General features: G+C 39.6%; 1 protein-coding gene across 2 annotated transcripts in view; it reads right to left on the bottom strand.

The window, feature by feature from the left end:
- GCC2 (GRIP and coiled-coil domain containing 2) overlaps positions 1 to 22,416 on the bottom strand; it is a 72,108-nt gene that overhangs the window by 47,340 nt on the left and 2,352 nt on the right. Inside the window, exons 3-8 of one of the 2 annotated variants that reach the window (XM_008058006.1) lie at positions 21,976 to 22,043; positions 9,001 to 9,105; positions 4,123 to 6,585; positions 2,728 to 2,800; positions 378 to 478; positions 176 to 274 (exon numbers count right to left, since the gene is read on the bottom strand). In XM_008058006.1, coding sequence (XP_008056197.1) covers positions 176 to 274; positions 378 to 478; positions 2,728 to 2,800; positions 4,123 to 6,585; positions 9,001 to 9,105; positions 21,976 to 22,043 — 2,909 coding nt within the window. The remainder of the gene's footprint in view (positions 1 to 175; positions 275 to 377; positions 479 to 2,727; positions 2,801 to 4,122; positions 6,586 to 9,000; positions 9,106 to 21,975; positions 22,044 to 22,416) is intronic. The other variant, XM_021712322.1, reaches the window with a different exon arrangement.

Genomic DNA, 22,416 nt, shown 5'->3' with positions numbered 1-22,416 from the left:
AGAATGAGGTCTCGCCAAGTTGCCCAGGCGGGTCTCAAACCCACAGGCTTAGGCAATCCACTCACCTTGGCCTCCCAAAGTGCTGGGATACAGGGTGAGCCACCGAGCCTGGTCCCAGTACAATTCTTAACTCAGAAGTTATGACTACAACTGTTATTACGATGACTATTTTTACCTTATAGCTTTCTGCTCCTTGAATGAGGTCTCTCATGGAAGCAGACAACTGATCCTTTTCTGACCGAACACATTCAAGTTCTTCCCTTATAGTCTGGGCCTATTTTAAATACACAGTAAAGTTAAGAGTTTTTCATGGACAGAAAAATTCTATTTTTTTAAAATGTAAGATTCCTGAATCTTGCATTTTTAAGTCAGCTTACTTCTTTTCTGCTGGAATCTAGTTCTTTCTTTGCCTTCACGGCAACTAATTTTATCTTATTTATTTTCTCCTCCTTTTCTTTGCATTCTTTTTCCAGATTTCCTAAAAACAGAAATAAAAGGATTATATATGGACTGAAAATGAAAAAAATTCAAATTACTCACTTATTTTAGCCTTAGAAATTAATTTTTATTTCTGGTACACAACATTGGCAATTTGAAATTAAAATCAGCAGCAAAAATATTACAGTCATTTTTTAAAAGAAAAAGTTAATTCATTATATGAGGCAAACAATATAATCATTTTCCATTTTCGTGACTCCTTCAAGACAGTCTATTTTTTTCTAGCCAGTTCTTAAGTTTCTAGGAATTGGAAAGGCTTCTAGAACTCCTTTAATGTTAGATTTCCTGCAAACACAGGTATGCTAGGATTTTAGTTGGGCTTGCAAATCAGGACCAAGCAGAGGAGACATCAGATGCAGATAAACATTTATGCTCCATGGCACTCTTCCTTTTGGTTGGTGGGTCTGGTTTTTAAGAGTAAACCAGTAATATGTCTTACTTATACAATACTAATGTCTCCCTTAATCTCTTTAGCCACCTCTCCTATTAGAACTTGTTTAACTTCAGTTATGAGCTGATTTTCCGTACCTGCCTATTAATTTAAGCACTTGTCCCTTCTCTCTGGCTACCACAGTGAAGTGTCTGTGTTCGTGAAGCAAAGGCCAACTTCTACCTCTGCATTTCATCTTTCACCTCCTCACCTACTCAGGCATCAGAGTAACAATTCTCTTCCATTCATCTGCAGCTACTTTCCCCTCACTAGTAGATTTTTTCCCTAAAGTTTATAAACACGCAACAAGAAAAAAATATCACCAAGAAATTAAGGCCAGGAATAAGTAGTGAAAACAGTTAAAGAGGGAAAGAGAGAGATCATGACAGGTCAGGTGAAACATCTCAAACATGCTGTTATTCTTCCCATAAAACAAAAACCAACACTGCCTCTCTAAGTACTGTCCCATCTCTTCTTTCTCTTAAAGCAAAACCCCTTGAGAGAGTTGTCTCTCCATGCTCTCAGATTTCGCTTCCCCATTTTCTTCTAGAATCCACTGCACTCAAGCTCTGGCTGCAGCACATCACAGAAACTGACCTGAAGCACTCATCTTACTTGACCCATTCAGTATTAACCACAGCTAACCAGTTTTCCCCTCTTAAAGCAGGTTTTTCAGTTTTCCTTCACTTAGCTTTCATGACATTTTATTCTCCATGTTTTCTTACCTCACTGGTTGCTCCTTCCCAAACTCCTCTGCTGTTTTTCTCTTCTCCATCTTTAAATGAATGGAGAACTATCTCTGGTCCTCATCTTTTTTTCTATACTCCTTTGGTGATTTCAACTTCCTGGCTTTTAATACCCAGTATTTAACTACAAATTTTTACCTCTAGCCTAACTTTCTTTCTTAACTCTAGACCTGCATGGCATTCCATGTGACATCACCACTTGGACTGGTATTTAAACTTTGTCTATAACTGAACATCCCAATCTGCCCCCGATCACCCACTACAAAAAACAAGGAGTCATTCTCAACTCTTCAACTCCCCTACCCCAATCTTTGGACACGACATTGAGGAATCAACACCACATTGCACAATACTTCTAAGTCTTTATGTCCTCATCTTTAAATCGAAATAAAAGTGCTCTCCCATAACGTTACTATGAGGAATAAACAGGTAAGAGAGAGTCCCAACTCCTCTGCATACCTGTTGCACTAGTGCATTTATGATCAGGCTCCCACCTCCCCAGGAACTTTCTGGTATGCTACTTGATGTTATATGTCAACATACACCTGCTGCTCTTTCTTGCTAGAACCGCTTTCCTCAGGTGTCAAATTTCCCATTCTTTAAGACTCAGCTGAAAACCCTATTCTGTAATGTTTTTCCTAACTCAAAGTAGGCAAACTCCTCCGCTGTCAGCACTGTGTCTTGTCTACACCTCAAACTACTGCAGTGACAGCACCTTCTGGCAGTGAGCTCTTTGAGCACATGATCTTAACCATCTTTCTATCAGCAGTGTCTATAATGGTTGGACATTCAAATGGTTTGCTAAATGAGTACAAAAATTCAAAACCAGTCAAGGAACCATTTATAAATGGAATCACACCAGTCTTTTGGATCCAACAGTGGAAAGAGACACTTTCAAAAGGGAAGGCAGAAGGGCAAAAATGGTGGCATAAGAAAATGACAGCAACTTACTGCATTTTAAACAACTCATTCATTGGCTACTGTATCTCCCAATCCATTCTAATATTAACGAGAATGTGTCCAACCGTGACAACAAATGCAAAACACAGTTACCTATTTTTTCTTCCAGCTCTTTTATTGAAGAGTATTGATCATTTTTTATGGAAGGTGATTTCACCAAGGAATCCTAGGTTTCACAGGGAGAAAAAATAAAAAATAAAACAAAAACCAGAAAAAGAATTCATTTCATTTCCCAAGATGAACTAGTCACGATGTCTGAAAATCTTTACCAGAGATAATTCCTACAAAAAGTAATTGGTCAACAGATGTTTCTTCCCACAATAGACCATGCAATACTGACCTTGCCATGCACGTGGCATTTACTTTAAAAAAACAGCAGTACCCAAGGCAAAAGTGAACAAACTATACATCGGATACATAAGGAAAAGATTAAATGATTAGAGCTCAGCTGGGCTCGGTGGCTTAGCCTGTAATCCCGTGCCTTTGGCAGGCTGAGGTGAGTGGATTGCCTGAGACTGCAGGTTCGAGACCTGCCTGGGCAACCTGGCGAGACCTCATCTTTCATCTCTATAATAAATCAAAAATTAGCCGGGTGTGGTAGCGTGCGCCTGTCATTCCAGCTACTTGGAAGGCTGAGGCGGAAGGATCGCCGGAGCCCAGCAGGTTGAGGCTGCGGTGGCCAGGAGCGGCCACTGCACTCCAGTCTGGGCGACAGTGAGACTCCAACTCAAAAAAAAAAACAAAAAACATTAGAGCTCATCATACGTTCACTACACAATGTTTTGAGAAAACCATAAAATTTTAGTCAAAGTGAAATACCACTGTAGCCCACCTTTTTGTCTAACAGTCCTCTTTAAGAGAGATATTACGTATGTCACACAAGAATGAAACTCAAGTTTTCATATTTGGTTGTAGTTTTGTTAGTGACTAATACAGTTCTGACCAAGATATTTAAACCCCTCATCATTCAATCTTATGTAAGTTCAAGATTTTAAAATGACCTAAAACCAAAAAATTTAAAACACAAGATATACATGAAAATGTTTAATGCACCTTTCAGAAATTTGCTAACTGAGCTTAAATGATAAAAATGTATTTCTGCCGGGCTCAGTGGCTCAGCCTGTAATCCCACGCCTTTGGGAGGCGAGGTGAGTGGATTGCCTGAGCCCGCAGGTTTGAGACCCGTCTGGGCAGGCGAGACCTCATCTCTACAATAAATCAAAAAATTAGCTGGGCATGGTAGCGCGCCCCTGTAGTTCCAGCTACTTGGAAGGCTGAGGCGGAAGGATCGCTGGAGCCCAGCAGGTCGAGGCTGTGGTGGTTGGAAGCGGCCACTGCACTCCAGTCTGGGCGACAGTGAGACTCCAACTCAAAAAAAAAAAATATATATTTCTGATATCGAAGTGCAAAACTTCAATGTATATATTCTAGAGCCGATGACCAGATCTAAGTATCAATTTGAATCAGTAAAAGTTAAATTAATAGTACCTTTAATGATATCAACTCTGCTCTCACATTTTGCAATTCAGATTCTTTTTGTTCCAGTAACGGACTTAGGTTTTCATGTTCCTTTATAAAACATTTTTCTTTTTCATCATGGATTTCATTTTTGCTATGTAATGTCTGAGAGACTTCTTCAACTTGAACTAAAAGATTCTGATGTTCAAGTCTTGTTTTTTCATTAACAGTCTTCATTTCTAGAAGATCAACCTGCAGGGCCTCCTTTTCTGACTGGATTTCTTCTAACTCTTTCCTTAACAGAACTTTCTCTTGCCCACAGTCTCTCAATAAAGCCCGAAGTTCTTCACATTGAACTACATTCTCTTCTTGAAGGCACTTAATCTCTTTATCTAATTCTGTCACTCTTTCATCATACTGAAACACCAAGTTGTGTTTTTCCTCATTGGTTTTTGCTAAGGATTCACCTATAGCCTGCAGGACATTTACAACATCTTGCTCTTCATTTTCTTCTGAAACATTTGACCCCATTTCTTTAAGAAAACCATACAACTGAGTTTTGACATATAACTTATGAACTTTCTCATTTTCATATAGTTTATTTAAATTATCTCGCTCTTCAACTGCTAACTGAAGTTTCTTTTCTAATTCAGTAATATGCTCTTTAAGGATAATATCTCCTTCTTTTTGAGACAGAACTTCCAAATCCCTACTCAACTGGTTCTTTTCTGAACATAGTCTACTGTTTTCCTCAGAAAGAGACCTTATTTCAGATGACAAAGCTTCCTGGTCTTCAGTGAGAGTTTTCATTTGAACCATAAGGTTTTCTAGGTTTTGGTCATTTTGATCCTTTTCTTTTAAGGTCTCCTCTAGTCCTCCTGCTAATTCATTTACTTTTTGTTCTAGTTCACTGTTATACTGGGTAGTTTGCTCCACTTTTTCCCTAAGTTCCATAATCAATTTTTCTTCCCTGTCACATTTTTTATGGAGATTATCCATTTCTTCACGAGAATTTTTTAGTTTATTTATGAAATCATCTTTTTCCTCAGTAAGAGAACTTATCTTTGCTTCTAATTCTTGCAACATGGTATCTCTCTGATTGAGATGAAGGAAGTACACTTCATTCTTTTCCTGAAGATTCTTTATGGTATTTTCAAGTTCTGGTACTAATTCTTGTTGAGATAATAACTTTTTATTTTCTCCCTGGAGACAATTCACAGTTTCAAGAAGAGCATCTTTTTCAGTAAAAGCAGTTCGAAGCTTCTGCTGAAGTTCATGAACATCAGATGCCTGCTGTTGCTTCATTGATTCAAACTCTTGACTTATTTTTCCCGCAGATTCTCCAAGTTCCGTTTGCAAAATTTCCATAATCTCTCGCAAACTCTCATAATTTAAGATTGCTTCTTGCTTTTCTTGCTGTAGGTATTCACACTGTTCCTTAAGACCTTGTATTTCAAACATTAATGTTAATTTTTCTTTTTCTGAATCAGACAAAAATGTCTCGTTTAGCTCTGATATTTCTTTTTGATGTTGTTCCTTAAGTCTGTGTACTTCTTTGTTATGCTGCTCTACAGTACAGCAACACTGTTTATTTAAATCTTCTAGCTCAGATTTTAATTTTTCAATGACACAGCCCTGTTCTTCTTTAGCCAGTAATAATTCATTGATTTTAAACTCTAAGTCTTCTCTTTCATGAAAAAACTCATCCTTTATATGCTGAGCATCCATTTCAAGTTTTAACTTAAGATTATTCATGTAAGTTACCTCATCTTTTAAGATACTATGCTGAGATGCCAGTTCTTTTAAGGTATCTTCTAAGTGTTTGACTTTTTCATTTACTACTTGTTCTACAAAAATATTTTCTTGTAAGAGCACAGAACACATCTTATTATCTTGGCTTGCATCTGAGGTGGCTTTCCTTAAATTTTCGAATTCATATTCACATTTCTCCTGAATGTTCGTCTCACTTGCCTCACGTTGTTTTACTAAGTTTTCATTTAGCTGATTCAACTTACTTATTTCTGCTTCATGTTCTTTAGCTGATGCTTCAATCTGGCACATCAACTCTTTCACCTCTTCTTGGTGTGTAGCTTTCAGCTGTGAAAGCTCTTCATGCAAACTACTAATATCTTTTTGGTAATTTGTTTCAATAACATTTTGGAGATGAGTAACTGTTTGCTTCTTTTCATCAATGGTAGCTTCTAACTGCTTTTGCAGATATAAAATTTGTTCCTCAAAGGCTGGTCTCATCTTCTGAATCTCTTCTTGTAGTTTTTTAACATTATCTTCAGAGTTACTATGAAATTTAAGTTGCTCTGAAAGCTCGAATTGCTTATTCATTGCCTCTTCCAGGTCCTTTTGTAAGCTAGCTTTATCTTCATTGTGTTTGGAGTATACTGCCATCAATTCATTTTTCAAATTTTCAATTTCTTTCACATAGTTTCTGTGTGACTGTTCAATCTCATGCATATCTTCCATCTTAGTTACATAATCCTGTTACAAAAACAAGTACACATAAGATCTTTAAGATAAAAGAAACCTCTGCCCTCAGGAAAAGTATTAACAACAGGCAACTTAGAAGGAAAGGTAAATGAGCAGAAATGTATTTAGAGAAATATGATATTGAGATACCAAAAATTCTGCTTCGATTCTGTACACCTTAAATATGACAATATATATCAGCAATATGAAATCTATTACTCAATTTAGCCCAGGTCTAATAGGTAAGAGAGTGGAAACATACCTTTGAATATCCTAGAACTAGATAGATAACGGCATTCAGAATCATGTGCGAAAATCAAATTGGCTTTTAAAATTTTTATTAAAGAATGACAGTATAGCTATGTGAAGATTAACAGTGCAATAAGGCTGGGCGTGGGGGCGTGGTAGCTCAAGTCTGTAATCCCAGCACTTTGGGAGGCCAAGGTGAGAGAATTGTCTGAACCCAGGGGTTAGAGACCAGCTTTAGTAACTTGGCAAGACCACATCTCTACAATAAATCAAAAAATTAGCCAGGTGTGGTAGTGCATGACTGTAGTTTCAGTTACTTGGAAGGCTGAGGCAGAAGGATCGCCTGAGCCCAGCAGGTAGAGGCTGTGGTGGCTGTGAGAGTGCCACTGCACTCCACTCTGGATGACAGGGTGAGACCACAACTCAACAGAAACAAAAACAAACAAACAAACAAAAAATACCAGTAAGTGTTACCTCTGTACAGATGGGTGATTTAAGTTATTTTTCTTTTTTTTTTTTTGAGTCAGTGTCTCACTCTGTCACCCAGACTGGAGTGCGGTGGCATGCTCACAGCCACTGCAGTCTTGACCTACCAAGTTCAGACAATCTTTCTGGTTCAGTCTTCCAAATAGCTGAAACTACAGGCACATGCCACCACACCCAGCTAATTTTTTGATTTATTGTAGAGATGAGGTCTCGCCAATTTGCCCAGGCTGGTCTCAAACCCGCGGAATCAGGCAATCCTCTCACCTTGGCCTCCCAAAGTTCTGGGATTACAGGCTTGAGCCACTGCGCCCAGCCTTATTTTTCTTTTAAAATCGTAATCTCTGTTTCTTTGTTCATAAAATGTTAAACTCAGATTAGATGATTTTCAAGATCTTACTTAGCTCTAAAATTCATGACTACACTATATAAGTTTTTAAAAAAATTCATGTGTTTTGTTTTGCTTTTTTTTAATAACTTTATTATTACTACTGTTCTTTTTTTGTTTTTTGAGTTGAAGTCTCACTCTGCCGCCCAGACTGGAGTGCAGTGGCCGCTCCCAGCCACCGCAGCCTCAACCTGCTGGGCTTCGGCGATCCTTCCACTCAGCCTTCCACTCAGCCTTCCAAGTAGCTGGAATTACAGGCACGCGCTACCACGCCCAGCTAATTTTTTTTTTTTTGAGTTGGATTCTCACTCCGTTGCCCAGACTAGAGTGCAGTGGCCGCTCCCGGCCACCGCAGCCTCGACCTGCTGGGCTCCGGCGATCCTTCCGCCTCAGCCTTCCGAGTAGCTGGAATTACAGACACGAGCTGTAACGCCCGGCTGATTTTTTGATTTATTGTAGAGATGAGGTCTCATCAAGCTGCCCAGGTGGGTTTCGAACCCGCGGGCTCAGGCAATCCACTCACCTCGGCCTTCCAAAGCACGGGATTACAGGCTGAGCCACCAAGCCCGGCCTATTATTACTATTCTTGAGTCAGAGTCTCACTCTGTTGCCCAGGCTGAAGTGCAGTAGCACACTCACGGCCACACCAATGTCATCCCGCTGGGCTCAGGCGATCCTTCCACCTCAGTCTTCCAAGTAGCCAGAACTACAGGTGCGCGCTACCACGCATGGCTAATTTTTTTGTTATATCGTAGAGATGAGGTCTCACCAAGCTGCCCAGGCTGGTCTCGAACCCCTGGGACTCAGGCAATCCTCTTGTCTCTGCCTCCCAAAGTGCTGGGATTACAGGCTTGAGCCACCGTGCACAGCTATAACTCTGTTATTACAGAGATGTGGGGCACAAGTCAGGATTAGGTACACGTGTCACCTACGTGCAGGTGAAGTTTGGGCCTCCAGTAGGTCTTCACTTCTCCTGGTTGAGGACCAGGTACCATTTGTGTTGTTACATTCCCATACAAGTTAAAAAAAAAAGCTAAGTGTGGTGGCTCATGCCTGCACATGAGAGGCCAAGGTAGGAGGACTGCTTGAGCCCAGGAGTTCAATACCAGACTGGGTAACATAGTGAGACTTCATCTCTACAAAAAATAAAAAAGTTAGCGGGTGTGGTGGTGCTCAACTGTAGTACCAGGTACTTGGGAGGCTGAGGTATAAGGATTGTCTAAGCCCAGGAGGCCAAGGCTGTGATAATGAGAGAGTGCGATCCTGATGCAAATAAATAGATAAAGAAGATTAAAACGTTGCCCTACCTCAACCTCTTGCTTCATTTTAATGTTTTCCTTCTTCAGAGAAAGACACTGTTGCTCCGTCTCTGCTTTTTCCAGAAGAATACCATCTAGACGTTTAGTCAATGCCTGTTTTGGAATAGGGTGATTTGATTGCCTGAGGTTAAAGAACTGATGGCTTGACCACATGCATAATTACCTCCCATCTTTTCCAAATCATGCCACAGTGAGAATAAAAGATTTTAAAAGGCAAAAACATAACAGCAAAGAGAAAAGACACGAGGACAGGAAAAATGCCAGTACATTTTTGGAAAACTAAACGTGGAAGAAGAACTAAATGAGAATGAGGAAGAAGCTAAAGCCTAAGGGTCTGAACAGGGAAACACTGATGAGAAGCTGCAAATACTCTTCAGAAAAGAAATGCTCAGGAATTGGAGTCACCAAATACTGTCAGGGAGGTGTAATATGTAGGGTTCAAATTCTGGAGATTGGTCAACCATCTGCACACAAATCGTCAGAAGAATAGGCAAGAAATAGCCTATGTCCCTACTCTCTCACAGGTTTATTCTTTTCAGAAATTAAATGCAGAAAGTCAATGAGAATGGAAAATAAATCAACAAACCAAAAGTCAGCTCTTTAAGCTAACAAAACAGACATCCTCTAGTAAAACTGATCTAAAGACAGGAATCACACAAGAAAGTTACAACTAAAAAGGAGGCACATCTACATGTAAGTCAGAGATTAAAAAAACAGAGAATATTATGAACAATTATTTGTCAGTAACACTGAAAACTGAAGTAAAAGATAAAAAATTCTTGTAAGGATAAATCTTCACCAACTCAAGAAAAACATATTAAAAAGCATAATACTGTACTTAAAAATCAAACCAGCAGTTAAAAATCATGCACCAAAAAGAATAAGAGGAACAGATGATTCTTAAGGCGAGTTCTATCAGATTTTCAAAGAACAGATAGATTATCCCAATTTCATACAAACTTGTCTGGACAAAATAAAAACAAGAATTCCGAGGTTATTCTACAAAATCAGCATAACTTGAAACCAATATCTAAGTACTCTGCAAAAAGAAAAATCAAAGACCCATGTTACCATAAATCTAGATGCAAAAATCCTAAATATGACATGAGTCTACCATTACCATTTCTAACCAACATTGTGTTAAAGATCATAGTTAGCAAAACAAAACCTTAAAAAGACACAAGGCATAAAAAGTTAAAAAGAAAGGTTTCTTTTGGTAGGTGATATGACCATTTACACAAAAAAACTATAAGAATTTATAGGTAACTAGAAACAACTGAGAGTTTCACAGAGTAACTAGATCTAAGGTTAATATACAAAGTCAGTTCTATTTTGGATACTAGTAGCAAACAATTAGAAAATATAATTAAAAAGAAGACATCATTTACAATAGTATCATAAAATACCAAGAATCTGGAAATAACTTTATCCCTAATGTAAGAAGGCCTTCCACAGGAAAAAATTATAAAACTATAGGTTCAAGTCGGGTGTGGTGGCTCACGCCTATAATCTCAGCACTTTGGGCGGCCGAAGTAAGAGGACTGCCTGAGCCCATGGGTTCAAGACCAGCCTGGGCAACTTAGTGAGACCTCATCTTTACAATAAATCAAAAAATTAGCCAGGCATGGTGGTACACACCTGTAGTTCCAGCTACTTGGAAGACTGAGGCAGAAGGATCACCTGAGCTCAGCAGATAGAGGCTGTGGTGGCCATGAGCATGCCATTGCACTCCAGCCTGGGCAAAAGAGTGAGACTCCAACTCAAAAAACCCCAAAAAACAAAAAACTAGGTTCCATGCAATTTCAATCAATCACAGTGGGATTTTTCATGAAATCTGACAATATGATTCTAAATGTATATAGAAAAGTAAAAGACCAAGAATAGTTAGGATACTTTTGAAGAGAAGAGAGAGGACTTACTTCTAGGTATCATGATTTACTACAAAGCTACAGAAATACACTGAAGACAATATTGTACTGGCAAAGGATAGACAAAATAACTAATGGAATAGAAAAGAGTCCAAAAACAAATCCAACCATATTTTGAACTATTAGATCAGTAATTAAGGCTGAAAAATAATAGTTATTGTTGTTAAAAAAGACTTTACACCATTTTAAAAAGAAATACACTCCATATGGATTAAAACTCAAATGTCAAAAACACAGCTTTAGGCCGGGCTCGGTGGCTCAGGCTCAGTGGCTCAGCCTGTAATCCCAGCACTGGGAGGCCGAAGCGAGTGGATTGCCTAAGCCTGCGGGTTTTAGACCCACCTGGGGAAACTTGGCGAGACCTTGTCCCTAAAATAAATAAATAAACAAATTAAAAAAAACAGCTTTAAAGCTCTTAAAAAAGATAAGGACCAGCCTGGGTAACTTGGCCGGGCTCAGTGGATCAGCCTGTAATCCCGCTCTTTGGGAGGCTGAGGTGAGTGGATTGCCTGAGCCCGTGGGTTCGAGACCCGCCTGGGCAACTTGGTGAGACCTCATCTCCACAATAAATCAAAAACTAGCCAGGCGTGGTAGCGCGTGCCTGTAGTTCCAGCTACTCGGAAGGCTGAGGCGGAAGGATCACCGGAGCCCAGCAGATCGAGGCTGCGGTGGCCGGGAGTGGCCACTGTACTCCAGTCTGGGCAACAGAGTGAGACTTCAACTCAAAAAAAAAAAAAGAAATACCTCGGCATCTTTCTAACCAGAGAAGTTAAAGTATTTTAGAATGAAAACTACAAAACACTGCTCAAGAAAATCAAAGATGACACAAACAAATGGAAAAATAATCCATGCTCATGGAGAGGAAGAATCGACATTGTTAAGATATCCGTCCTACCAAAGGCCATCTACAGATTCAACACAATACCCATTAATTTACCAACATCATTCTTCTCAGACCTGGAAATAATGATACAGAAACTCATATGGAAACATAAATGACCATGAATAGCCAAAACAATCCTTAGCAAAATAAACAAAGCGGAAGGTATCACACTTCCACACTTTAAATTTTACTATAGGGTTACAATAATCAAAAAGCCTGCTATTGGTACAAGAACAGGCATACGGACCAATGGGAACAGGACAGAGATTCCGGAAGCCAAACCTCAATTTTTCAACCAACGTATCTTCACCAATAACCAATGGGGAGAGGAGAACCTATGCAGTAAATGGTGCTGAGAAAACTGGCTGACCACATGCAGAAGACTGAAACAGGACCCCTACCTATCACCATATACAAAAATCAACTCTAAATGGGTCAAACACCTAAATGTAAAACCTCAAACTATAAAAACCTTAGAAAATACAGAAGACACCCTTATGGAAATTGGAACTAACAACCAATTCTCGATCAAAACCCCAAGTGCCCATGCCATACTGGGCACTGTGGCTCATGCGTAATCCCAGCACTTTGGGAGGCCAAGCCTGTAATCCCAGCACTGCCTGAGCCCATGGGTTCGCGATCAGCCTGGGCAACTTCATGAGACCCTCATCTCTACAATATATAAAAAAATTAGCCAGGTGTGGTAGTGCGTGCCTATAGTTCCAGCTACTTGAAGGCTGAGGCGGAAGGATCACCTGAGCCCTGCAGATTGACATAGGTGGCTGTGAGCATGGCACTGCACTCCTACTCAAAAAAAAAAAAAAAAGATAAGATAGACAAGTGGAATCTCATCAAACTGAAAAGCTTCTGCAAAACAAAAGAAACCATCAAAAGAGTGGGGAGACAGCCCACAGAATTAGAAAAAATATTTACCAACTGCATATCTGACAAAAGCCTAACATCTAGGATCTACAAGGAACTCAAATATGCTGAAAGGAAAAAAACAAACAGCCCCTTTAAAAAGTGGGCAAGACATGAATAGACACTTCTCAAAAGAAGGTATATGGGCAGTCAACAGACACATGAAAAAGTGCTCAGCCTCACTAATCATCAGAGAAATGCCAATCAAAATCCATTGAGATACCACATAACCCCAGTAAGAATGGCCATCATTCATAAAACAAACAAGAGATGATGGCAAGGATGCGGAGAAAAAGGAATGCTTCTACACTGCTGGTAGGAATGAAAACTAGTGCAGTCTCTTTGGAAAACGGTGTGGTGATATGTAAAAGAACTGGACATTGACCCTTCATATGACCCAGCAATCCCCTTACTGGGAAAATACCCAGCGAACTCAAATCCTTCTACAAAAAAGATAACTGCACACACGTTTATCGTAGCACTATACACAATAGTAAAAACATGGAACCAACTGGGCTGCCCGTCAAAACTGGACTGGATAAAAAAAGTGTGGTACATATACACAACGGACCATAAAGAAGGACAAACATATAGACTTTATAGCAACTCGGATGGCTTTAGAGTCTACCATACTCAGTGATCTATTACAGAAACAAAGAACGAAATACCACATGTCCACATGTTGTCACTCATAAGTGGACCCTGAATGTTCACCATGATAACATAAGAAAGGGACTGGCAGTAGTGGGATACTGCCAGGGTGGGGAGGGGGGATACAACATCAATAAGGGTACCTGATCTCAAACCAGACAAAGTGAGAACCAAAGGAAGGCCCAAACTTTACCTACAAAATGACCACTTGTATATCTAATCCTTAATTGTACCCCACATCTTCAAAATAAATAAATAAATAAATAAAAAGACAAAATTAGCACAGCCACTTTAACTGAACTTTAGACCAAATGGTATGAGGGGGCATCCCTCATAAATAAAAGGAATTTATTCATAAACATTGTGCATTTATTCTTAATGTCTAAACCCGTCACCTTCAAGGTACTCTCCATTTGCTGCAATACAGTTGAGGTGCTCTTTCCACTGCTCAAAACAGTTTTTGAACTTGTCAACTTTGAGGCCTTTCAGTGCTTCTGTCGTTTTTTGTTTCGTATCTTCCACATTGGCAAAACATTTCCCCTTCAGAACTTTTTTCATCCGCGGAAACACAAACTCTGTTGCCAGGGGCAGACTGGGTGAACAGGAAGGGCGAAGCATGGGGTCATGCTGCTTTGGGTCCAACAGCGCTGAACACTAAGTACAGCGTGGGCAGGAGTGTTGTCACCTAGTTTGCCACAACTCGGGACATTTCTTCCACAAATCGTGATGCAAACATCTCAAAAGTTCCAGATAAACAACTTTGGTTGACTGATTGGGAGAAACAAATTCCAAGTGAAGTACTGGGAACCCACCCACCAAACAATAACTCCAGTTTTGGGGTTCCCTCTCATATGTTAGGCCACAAAACAAGTTTTGATGAATTTTAAAAAACTGTAACATCAAGCACCTTCTCAGACCACAGTGGACTATAACTAGAAATCAACATTAAGAGGAACCTTTAAAACTATACAAATACATAAAAATTAAACAACATGCTTCTAAATGCCCACTATGGCAATGAAGAAATTAAGATGGAAATAAAAATTCTCGAAACAAATAAAAATGAAAAACAACATATAGCAATATCAGTGCTAAGAGGAAAGATTACAACAAAAGCACATCAAAAAGTAGAAAGACTTCAGACAATCTAACAATGTACCTCAACAAGCTAGAAAAGCAAAAACAAACAAACCCAAAATTAGCAGAAAGAAATAATAAAGATAGGGCAGAAATAAATAAAATAGACTAAAATAAAATATAAAGTATCAACAAAATGAAAAGCTAAACAAAATTGATAAACCACTAGCTAGACAGACCAAGAAAAGACTCAAATAAATAAAATCAGAAATCAAAAGAGATATTACAATGATACCACAGAGATACAAAAGATCATCAGAGAGTATTATGAACAACTATGTGCTCACAAACTGGAAAACATAGAGGATATGGATAAATTCCTGGAAATATATGATCTCTCAAAATTGAATTAAAAGAAAAGAAAATCGGCTGGGCTCGGCGGCTCAGTCTATAATCCCAGCACTTTGGGAGGGCGAGGCGAGTGCATTGCCCGAGCCCGCAGATTCAAGACCCACCCAGGCAACTTGGCGAGACCTGTCTCTACAATAAACCAAAAATCAGCTGGGCGCGGTAGCGCACACCTGTAATTCTGGCTACTTGGAAGGCTGAGGCAGAAGGATCACCAGAGCCCAGCAGGTCAAGGTTGCGGTGGCCAGGAGTGTGCCACTGCACTCTAGTCTGGGCGACAGAGTGAGACTCCAACTCAAAAAAAATAAATAAATAAAAGAAAACCTAAACAGACCAACAGTGAGCAGTGACTGAATCAATAATAAAGTCTCCCAACAAAGAAAAATCCAGGACAAGACAGATTCACTGCCAAATTCTTTTTTTTTTTGAGTTGGAGTCTGTCACTCTGTTGCCCAGACTGGAGTGCAGTGGCCGCTTCCGGCTACCGCAGTCTCAACCTGCTGGGCTCCAACGATCTTTCCGCCTCAGCCTTCCAAGTAGCTGGAACTACAGGTGCACGCTACCATACCCAGCTAATTTTTGATTTATTGTAGAGATGAGGTCTTGCCAAGTTGCCCGGGTGGTCTTGAACCCGTGGGCTCAGGCAATCCACTCACCTTGGCCTCTCAAAGTGCTGGGATTACAGGCTGAGCCACCAAGCCCTGCTTACTGCCAAATTCTACCAAACATACAAAGAACTGGATACCAATCCTCAAACTATGTAATCCAAAACAATGAAGAGGAGGAAATTCTCCCCAACTCATTCTATGCAGTCAGCATTACCCTAATACCAAGGAGATAACAAAAAAAAGAAAACTACAGTCAATATCCCTGAAGAACATTGATGTAGAAATCCTCAACAAAGTACTAGCAAAATACTGCATCACATAGTGCATCAAAAAGATGATACACCGTGATCAAGTGGATTTATTTCAGGGAAGCAAGGATGGTTCAAGATATGCAAATCAATAAATGTGATACACCACATCAACAGAATAAAGAACAAAAGTCATATGGTCATCTCAGTAGATGCAGGAAAAGGGTGTGATAAAATTCAGTATCCTTTCAGGATAAAAACTCTCACCAGAGCGCAGGAGTTCGAGATCAGCCTGAGCAACATGGCGAGACCTCATCTCTACAGTAAATCAAAAAACTTAGCCAGGCATGGTGGCGCACGCCTGTGGTTCCAGCTATTTGAAAGGTTGAGACGAAAGGATCACCTGAGCCCAGCAGGTCAAAGCTGCAGTAGCCATGAGCATGCCACTGCATTCCAGCCTATGTGACAAAGTGACACTCTGATTAGAAAAACAAAAACAAAAACAAAAAACCCTCAGCAAACTAGGTACGAAGGAATATATCTCAAAATGCTAAAGGCTACATATGATAAACTCACAGCTAATATATCATACTGAATAGGGAAAAGTGGAAAGTCTTTCTTCCATAAACTGGCACAAGACAAGGATACTCATATTCAGCACTACTACTCAACATAGTACTGGAAGTCCTAACCTGAGCAATAAGGCAAGAGAAAGAAATAAAAGGCATCCAAATTGGGAAAGAGAAAGTTAAATCGTCTCTCTCTGCAGATGACATGATCTTATATCTAACAAAAACAAAATACCCCATCAAGAAACTTTAAGAGCAAATAAACAAATTCAGTAAAGTAGCAGGATACAAAATCAACATAAAAAAATCAGCAGTATTTCTATACACCAATAATAAACTAGCCAAAAAAGAAGCCAAGAAGGCAAGCTGTTTAAAAATAGCTACAAAAGCTGGGCTTGGTGGTTCAGCCCGTAATCCCGTGCTTTGGGAGGCTGAGGTGAGTGGATTGCCTGAGCCTGCGGGTTCAAGACCCGCCTGGGCTACTTGGCGAGACCTCATCTCTACAATAAATCAAAAAATCAGCGGGGCGTGGTAGCGCGCACCTGTAGTTCCAGTTACTTGGAAGGTTGAGGCAGAAGGATCACCGGAGACCAGCAGGTCAAGGCTGCGGTGGCCAGGAGCGGCCACTGCACTTTAGTCTGGGCGACAGAGTGAGACTTCAATTAAAAAAAAAAAAAAACACCAAAAAATAGCTACAAAAAAACACAAGAGCAAACAAATCAAGGAATAAATTTAACCAAAGAAATCAAAGAGCTCTACAAGGAAAACTATAAAACACTGATGTAAAAAAATCGAAGAGGACACAATCAAATAAAAGGACATCCCACGCTCACAGATTGGAAGAATACTGTTAAATACTGCACAAAGCAATCTACAGATTCAATAAAATCCCTATCAAAATACCAACATTATTTTCACAGAAACAGAAAAAATAATCTTAAAATTTGTATGCAACCAACAAAGAGTCAGAATAGCCAATGCAATCCTGAGCAAACTCTCACACACACACACACACACACACACACACACACACACACACACACACACACACATAGCTGCAGGCATCACATTTCCTAACTTCAAATTATATTAGAAAGCATTATTAATTGGAACAGTAGGTTACTGTAATAAATATAGACCAATGAAACAGAAAATTCAGCAATAAATCCACACAATTACAGTCAACTGTCCTTCAACAAAGCTGTTACACACACACAAAAACAAACAAAAATGCTGGGCACAGGGGCTCACGCCTGTGATCCCAGTACTTTGAGAGGCAAAGGCTAGAGGATTGCCTGAGCCCAGGGATTCGAGACCAGCCTGGGCAAGCTGGCGAGGCCTCATCTCTACAGTAAATCCAAAAATTAGCCAAGTGTGGTGGTGCATGCCTGTAGTTCAAACTATTCAGGAGGCTGGGGCGGAAGGATCGCCTGAAATCAGCAGGTCGAGACTGAGGTGGCTGTAAGTGCGCCACTGCACTCCAGCCTCGGTGACAGAGTGAGACTCCTGCTAAAAAAAAACCAAAGGCTGAACTTGGTGGCTTAGTCTGTAATCCCAGCACTTTGGGAGGCTGAGGCAAGTGGACTGCCTGAGCCCATGGGTTTGAGATCGGCCTGGGCATCTTGGTGAGACCTCATCTCCACAATAAATCAAAAATTAGCTGGGCGTGGTAGCATGCGCCTGTAGTTCCGGCTACTTGGAAGGCTGAGGCAGAAGGATCGCCGGAGCCTAGCAGGTAGAGGATGCGGTGGCTGGGGGCGTGACACTGCACTCCAGACTGGGCGACAGTGAGACTCCAACTCAAAACAAAAACAAAAACAAAAAAACACCAAAAAAACCAAAACCACAAAAACCAAAAACAAAGCTGTCAAGACCATACATTGAGGACAGGACACCATCTTCAACAAACAATGCTGGAAAAACTGAGTAACTATATGCAGAAGAATGAAACTGGACCCCTATGTCCCACCATATACAAAAATTGACTCCAGATGGATTAAAGACTTAAATGTAAGACCTCACACCATAAAATTACTAGAAGAAAACATGGAAACAACTCTATAGGACACTGGCCTAGGCAAAGATTTGTATGGCTAAACCTCAAGAGCACAAGCAACAAAAATACAAATAGACAAGCAGGATGATATTCAACTCATAGCAAAATAAACAATATACACAGTAAAGACATAGCCTCTTGCTTGAAAGAAAATACTTGCAATCTACTCATTCAACACACACCTAATATCCAGAATATACAACTAACTCAAATAACATTAAAAGAAAATACAAAAATGGGCAAAGAACATGAGTAGATATTTCTCAAAAGAAGACATACAAATGGCCAACATGTATATGAAAAATGTCAACATCACTAATCATCAGGGACAAGCAAGTCAAAACCACAACGATGTATAATCTTACCACAGTTAGAATGGCTATTATTATAAGAAAAAAGTAACAAATATTGGTAAGATGTGGAGAAAAGGGAACTCTTCTACACTGTTGGTAATTGTAAATTAGTATAGGCAATGGAAAATATTACGGAGATTTCTCAGCATTTCCACTACTGCGTATTTATCCAAAATAAGTCAAAATATCAAGGGAATACAGGCACTCCCACGTAATTGCAGCACTATTCACAATAGCAAAGACATGAAATCAACCTAAGTGCCTGTCAATGAAGGAATGGGTAAAGAAAATGCGGTATATATACACAATGGAAAACTATACGGTCATAAAAAAGAATAAACTCATGTAATTTGCAGCTACGTGGATGGAAATGGAGGTCATTATGTTAAGTGAAATAAGCCAGAGAGAGAAAGACAAACATTGAATGATCTCAGTCACATGCAGGAGTTAAAAAAATTGATCACAAGGAGGTAGACACCAGACTGGGAAGGGTGTTTGGGTAGCAGGAGGGAGAGGAAGACAGATTGGCTAATGAGTACAAACATAAAGTTAGATTGAAAAAACAAGTTCTGATGTTTGATAGCAGAGTAGGGTAACCACAGATAACAATATGTATTTTTCAAAATAGTCAGAAGAACTGAAATGTATCCAACACATAGATATGACACATACTTGGGTGAGTGATGGGTTCCCTAAATACCCTGACTTGATATTACACATTCTAAGCACGTAATAATATTCACATGCAGGGGAGGAAAAGGAGGGGCAAAAAAAAAAAAAAAAAATTCACATGTACCCCCAAAATATCTACAAACATAATGCACCAAAAAATAAAAAAATAAGCTGGGCTCGGTGGCTCAGCCTGTAATCCCGCGCCTTTGGGAGGCTGAGGTGAGTGGATTGCCTGAGCCCGTGGGTTCGAGACCCGCCTGGGCAGGCGAGTCTCTATAATAAATCAAGAAAAAAATTAGCCGGGCGTGGTAGCGTGCGCCTGTAATTCCGGCTACTCGGAAGGCTGAGCAGAAGGATCGCCGGAGCCCAGCGGGTCGAGGCTGCGGTGGCCGGAAGCGGTCACTGCACTCTAGTCTGGGCAACAGAGTGAGACTCCAACTCAAAGAAAATAAAAATAAAAAAAATAAAAAAATAATAATCTGAAAGGTAAAGTTGGCTAACTTGAAGGCATTTTCTAGTCTTGTCTTTAGGAGTAGTTTTGGCAGAGTGGAGAAACGGGATAGATATTTAGATGTTCTTATCCCGAAATGCAATTTTACAAAAAGTATTTTGAGTTTAGAGGTAACTGATAAAAAATTAGAACAGACTCTATAGTTACTTTTTAAAATATAGAGGCCTCCTTTTAGTGTGTGACCTTGTATATGTGTATATATAAAAAATATTCTCCCAAAATAATACATGGTAATAACGATAAGAACTAATAATTATTGACACTTATGTGATCAACTCAGTTCTAAGTGCTGCATGTGTAATAACTCACCGAATACATCAACCGTACAAATAGAAAGTATTATTATTATCTCTAGTCTACAGATGAAAACTGAGTTACAGAGAAAAAAGTTAAGAAACTCAGACAAGGTCTTGTCAGTAAAGAAGCAAGGATATGAAGGCCTGACCCAGGTAATCTGGCTGGAGTCAGCACTCTTCCTTAACTACCACCTGGTTGTATTTTAACAACGATGGATGAAGGAAACATACCATAGCAAAATGTAAAAACAAAACTACTGAACTCAGTAATACAGAAATGACAGTACATTATGAATTGAAATAGCATTTGTGCACATCATTCAAGCCTCATGTATTGTTTTAGCTAAATAAAGAATAAAATGAAAAATGTGTGATAAGTATATAGATTTAAAGACCCTTTTAGTAACTCTTGGAGTCCCTAAGTAGTCCACCACTCACAAGTTGGGAGTCTCCTAACAAGAAAATAAGATAATATATAGTCAAAGAATATTATGCAAAAGCAGTGAAAAACACTATTACAGAGCTTTGTGAAGCAAAAGAAACTTTAAGGAAGCTTAAGCTATGTGGGAGAATGAAAAAGTATTTTAGTTAGCATTTAGTAAATGGAAGTAAGAACACACAACTTGGGTTTTGAAACAGGGAATAAATCAGTATTGTGGGCCAAGTGTGGTGGCTCATGCCTGTAATCCCAGCACTTTAGGAGGCAAAGATGGAAGGAGTCCTTGAACCTAGGAATTCCGGACCAGCCTAGGCAACATAGTAAGACCTCATCTCTACAGAAAAAAATTTAAAAATTAGCTGGGTGTGGTGGTGCGTGCCTATAGTTCCAGCTACTTGGGAGGCTAAGGCAGAAGGACCGCCTAAACCCAGGAGGTCAAGATTGTGGTGAGCTATGATCATGCTACTGTACTCCAGCCTGAGAGACAGTGAGACTCCACTCAACTCAGAAAAAAAAAGTATCTGGGGAGAAATAATTGTCCATAGTCTTGGCAGTCTCCAAGTTATAAAAACAACAACAACAACAACAACAAAACCCAGTGTTTTGCAATTTGGCAGGAGAATGTAAGACTAAAAAGAGAAGGAGAGCCCAGTTAGTTGATTATTAAAGTAGGTCAAGTACAACATGAAGCATTTAACATAGAGCCACACAAATGGAGGGGAAAAAGACAAACTGGAATGATATCTTAAAGCAGTAACAAGTTTCTGGTGATGGACACACGTAGAAGATAAAGGAATTAGGTAAGTTAAAGGGTCTCTGAAGTCCAAGGCAGGAAAAACTGTGGTGCCACTGACCCAATCAGGGGAGGGAATTTGGTCATGTTGAGTCTGAGGTGACGATAGCGAAATGTGTGAAGCATTTTTTACCCAGGCAGCTAGAAACACAACGGTGGGATCTGGGTTAGTAGTCATGTCTAGGGATATAGCTCTGTCTACAGATTATATACAGGCTCCATAAATCGCTGAAGTCCTAGGTATGGTCAAGTTTTCTGAGGGGGGTGGGAAAGAGCAATGCAGAGAATGAGCTAACAGCAATAATTAGAGTATGTGCGAAGAAGAGAGAGAAAAATCATTCCAGAACAGAAAGGGACCTAGATGTCATTAACTCTATGGTGAATCAGAGGTAAAAAATATCTAAGGTCAGAGAGGAAATGGCAGAATAGGGACAGAAAGCCACCAGGTAGCCTCTAGCAGGCTGACAATACTTAAGAAAATTATATTTACCATTAGACATTTCTTCCAGGTAAAGAAAAATTAAAGCAATACTGACAACTGTTTTATTACCTTAATAATATCATCAGCTTCTCCAGCAATAGGTTTTGATTTGAGTTCTTCAATTTCTTTCTCCAATTCTAAGCAATGAAAAAATGAAGAATTCCAGGTCAGAAATGAAGACTATAATTACTGGGAAACTGATAAGTACAATCTTAAAAAAAACCCCAAAACCTACAAATTAGAGCACATTTAAGAAGCAGATACTTTGAGAAAGTATTAACTTCATCCACATAATAGTATTACCTCCCCCCTCCTTTTTATTATGGAAAACCTCAAACAAACAGAAAAGTAGAACAGTATGATTAATCTCTATGCACTCATCACTACACTTTAGCAATTATTATACAGCCAATTTTGTTTGCTCTCAATCTGTGCTCATTTCCGCCTCACTGCTTTTCTTTTTTTTTTTTTTTGAGTTAGAGTCTCACTCTGTCACCCAGACTGGAGTGC

Source organism: Carlito syrichta, unplaced genomic scaffold, assembly GCF_000164805.1.
Source record: "Carlito syrichta isolate Samal-C Ts95f unplaced genomic scaffold, Tarsius_syrichta-2.0.1 Scaffold303183, whole genome shotgun sequence".
Taxonomy (NCBI): domain Eukaryota; kingdom Metazoa; phylum Chordata; class Mammalia; order Primates; family Tarsiidae; genus Carlito; species Carlito syrichta.
Note: the sequence above shows the minus strand (reverse complement) of the source record. Positions and strands in the feature narration are given on the sequence as shown.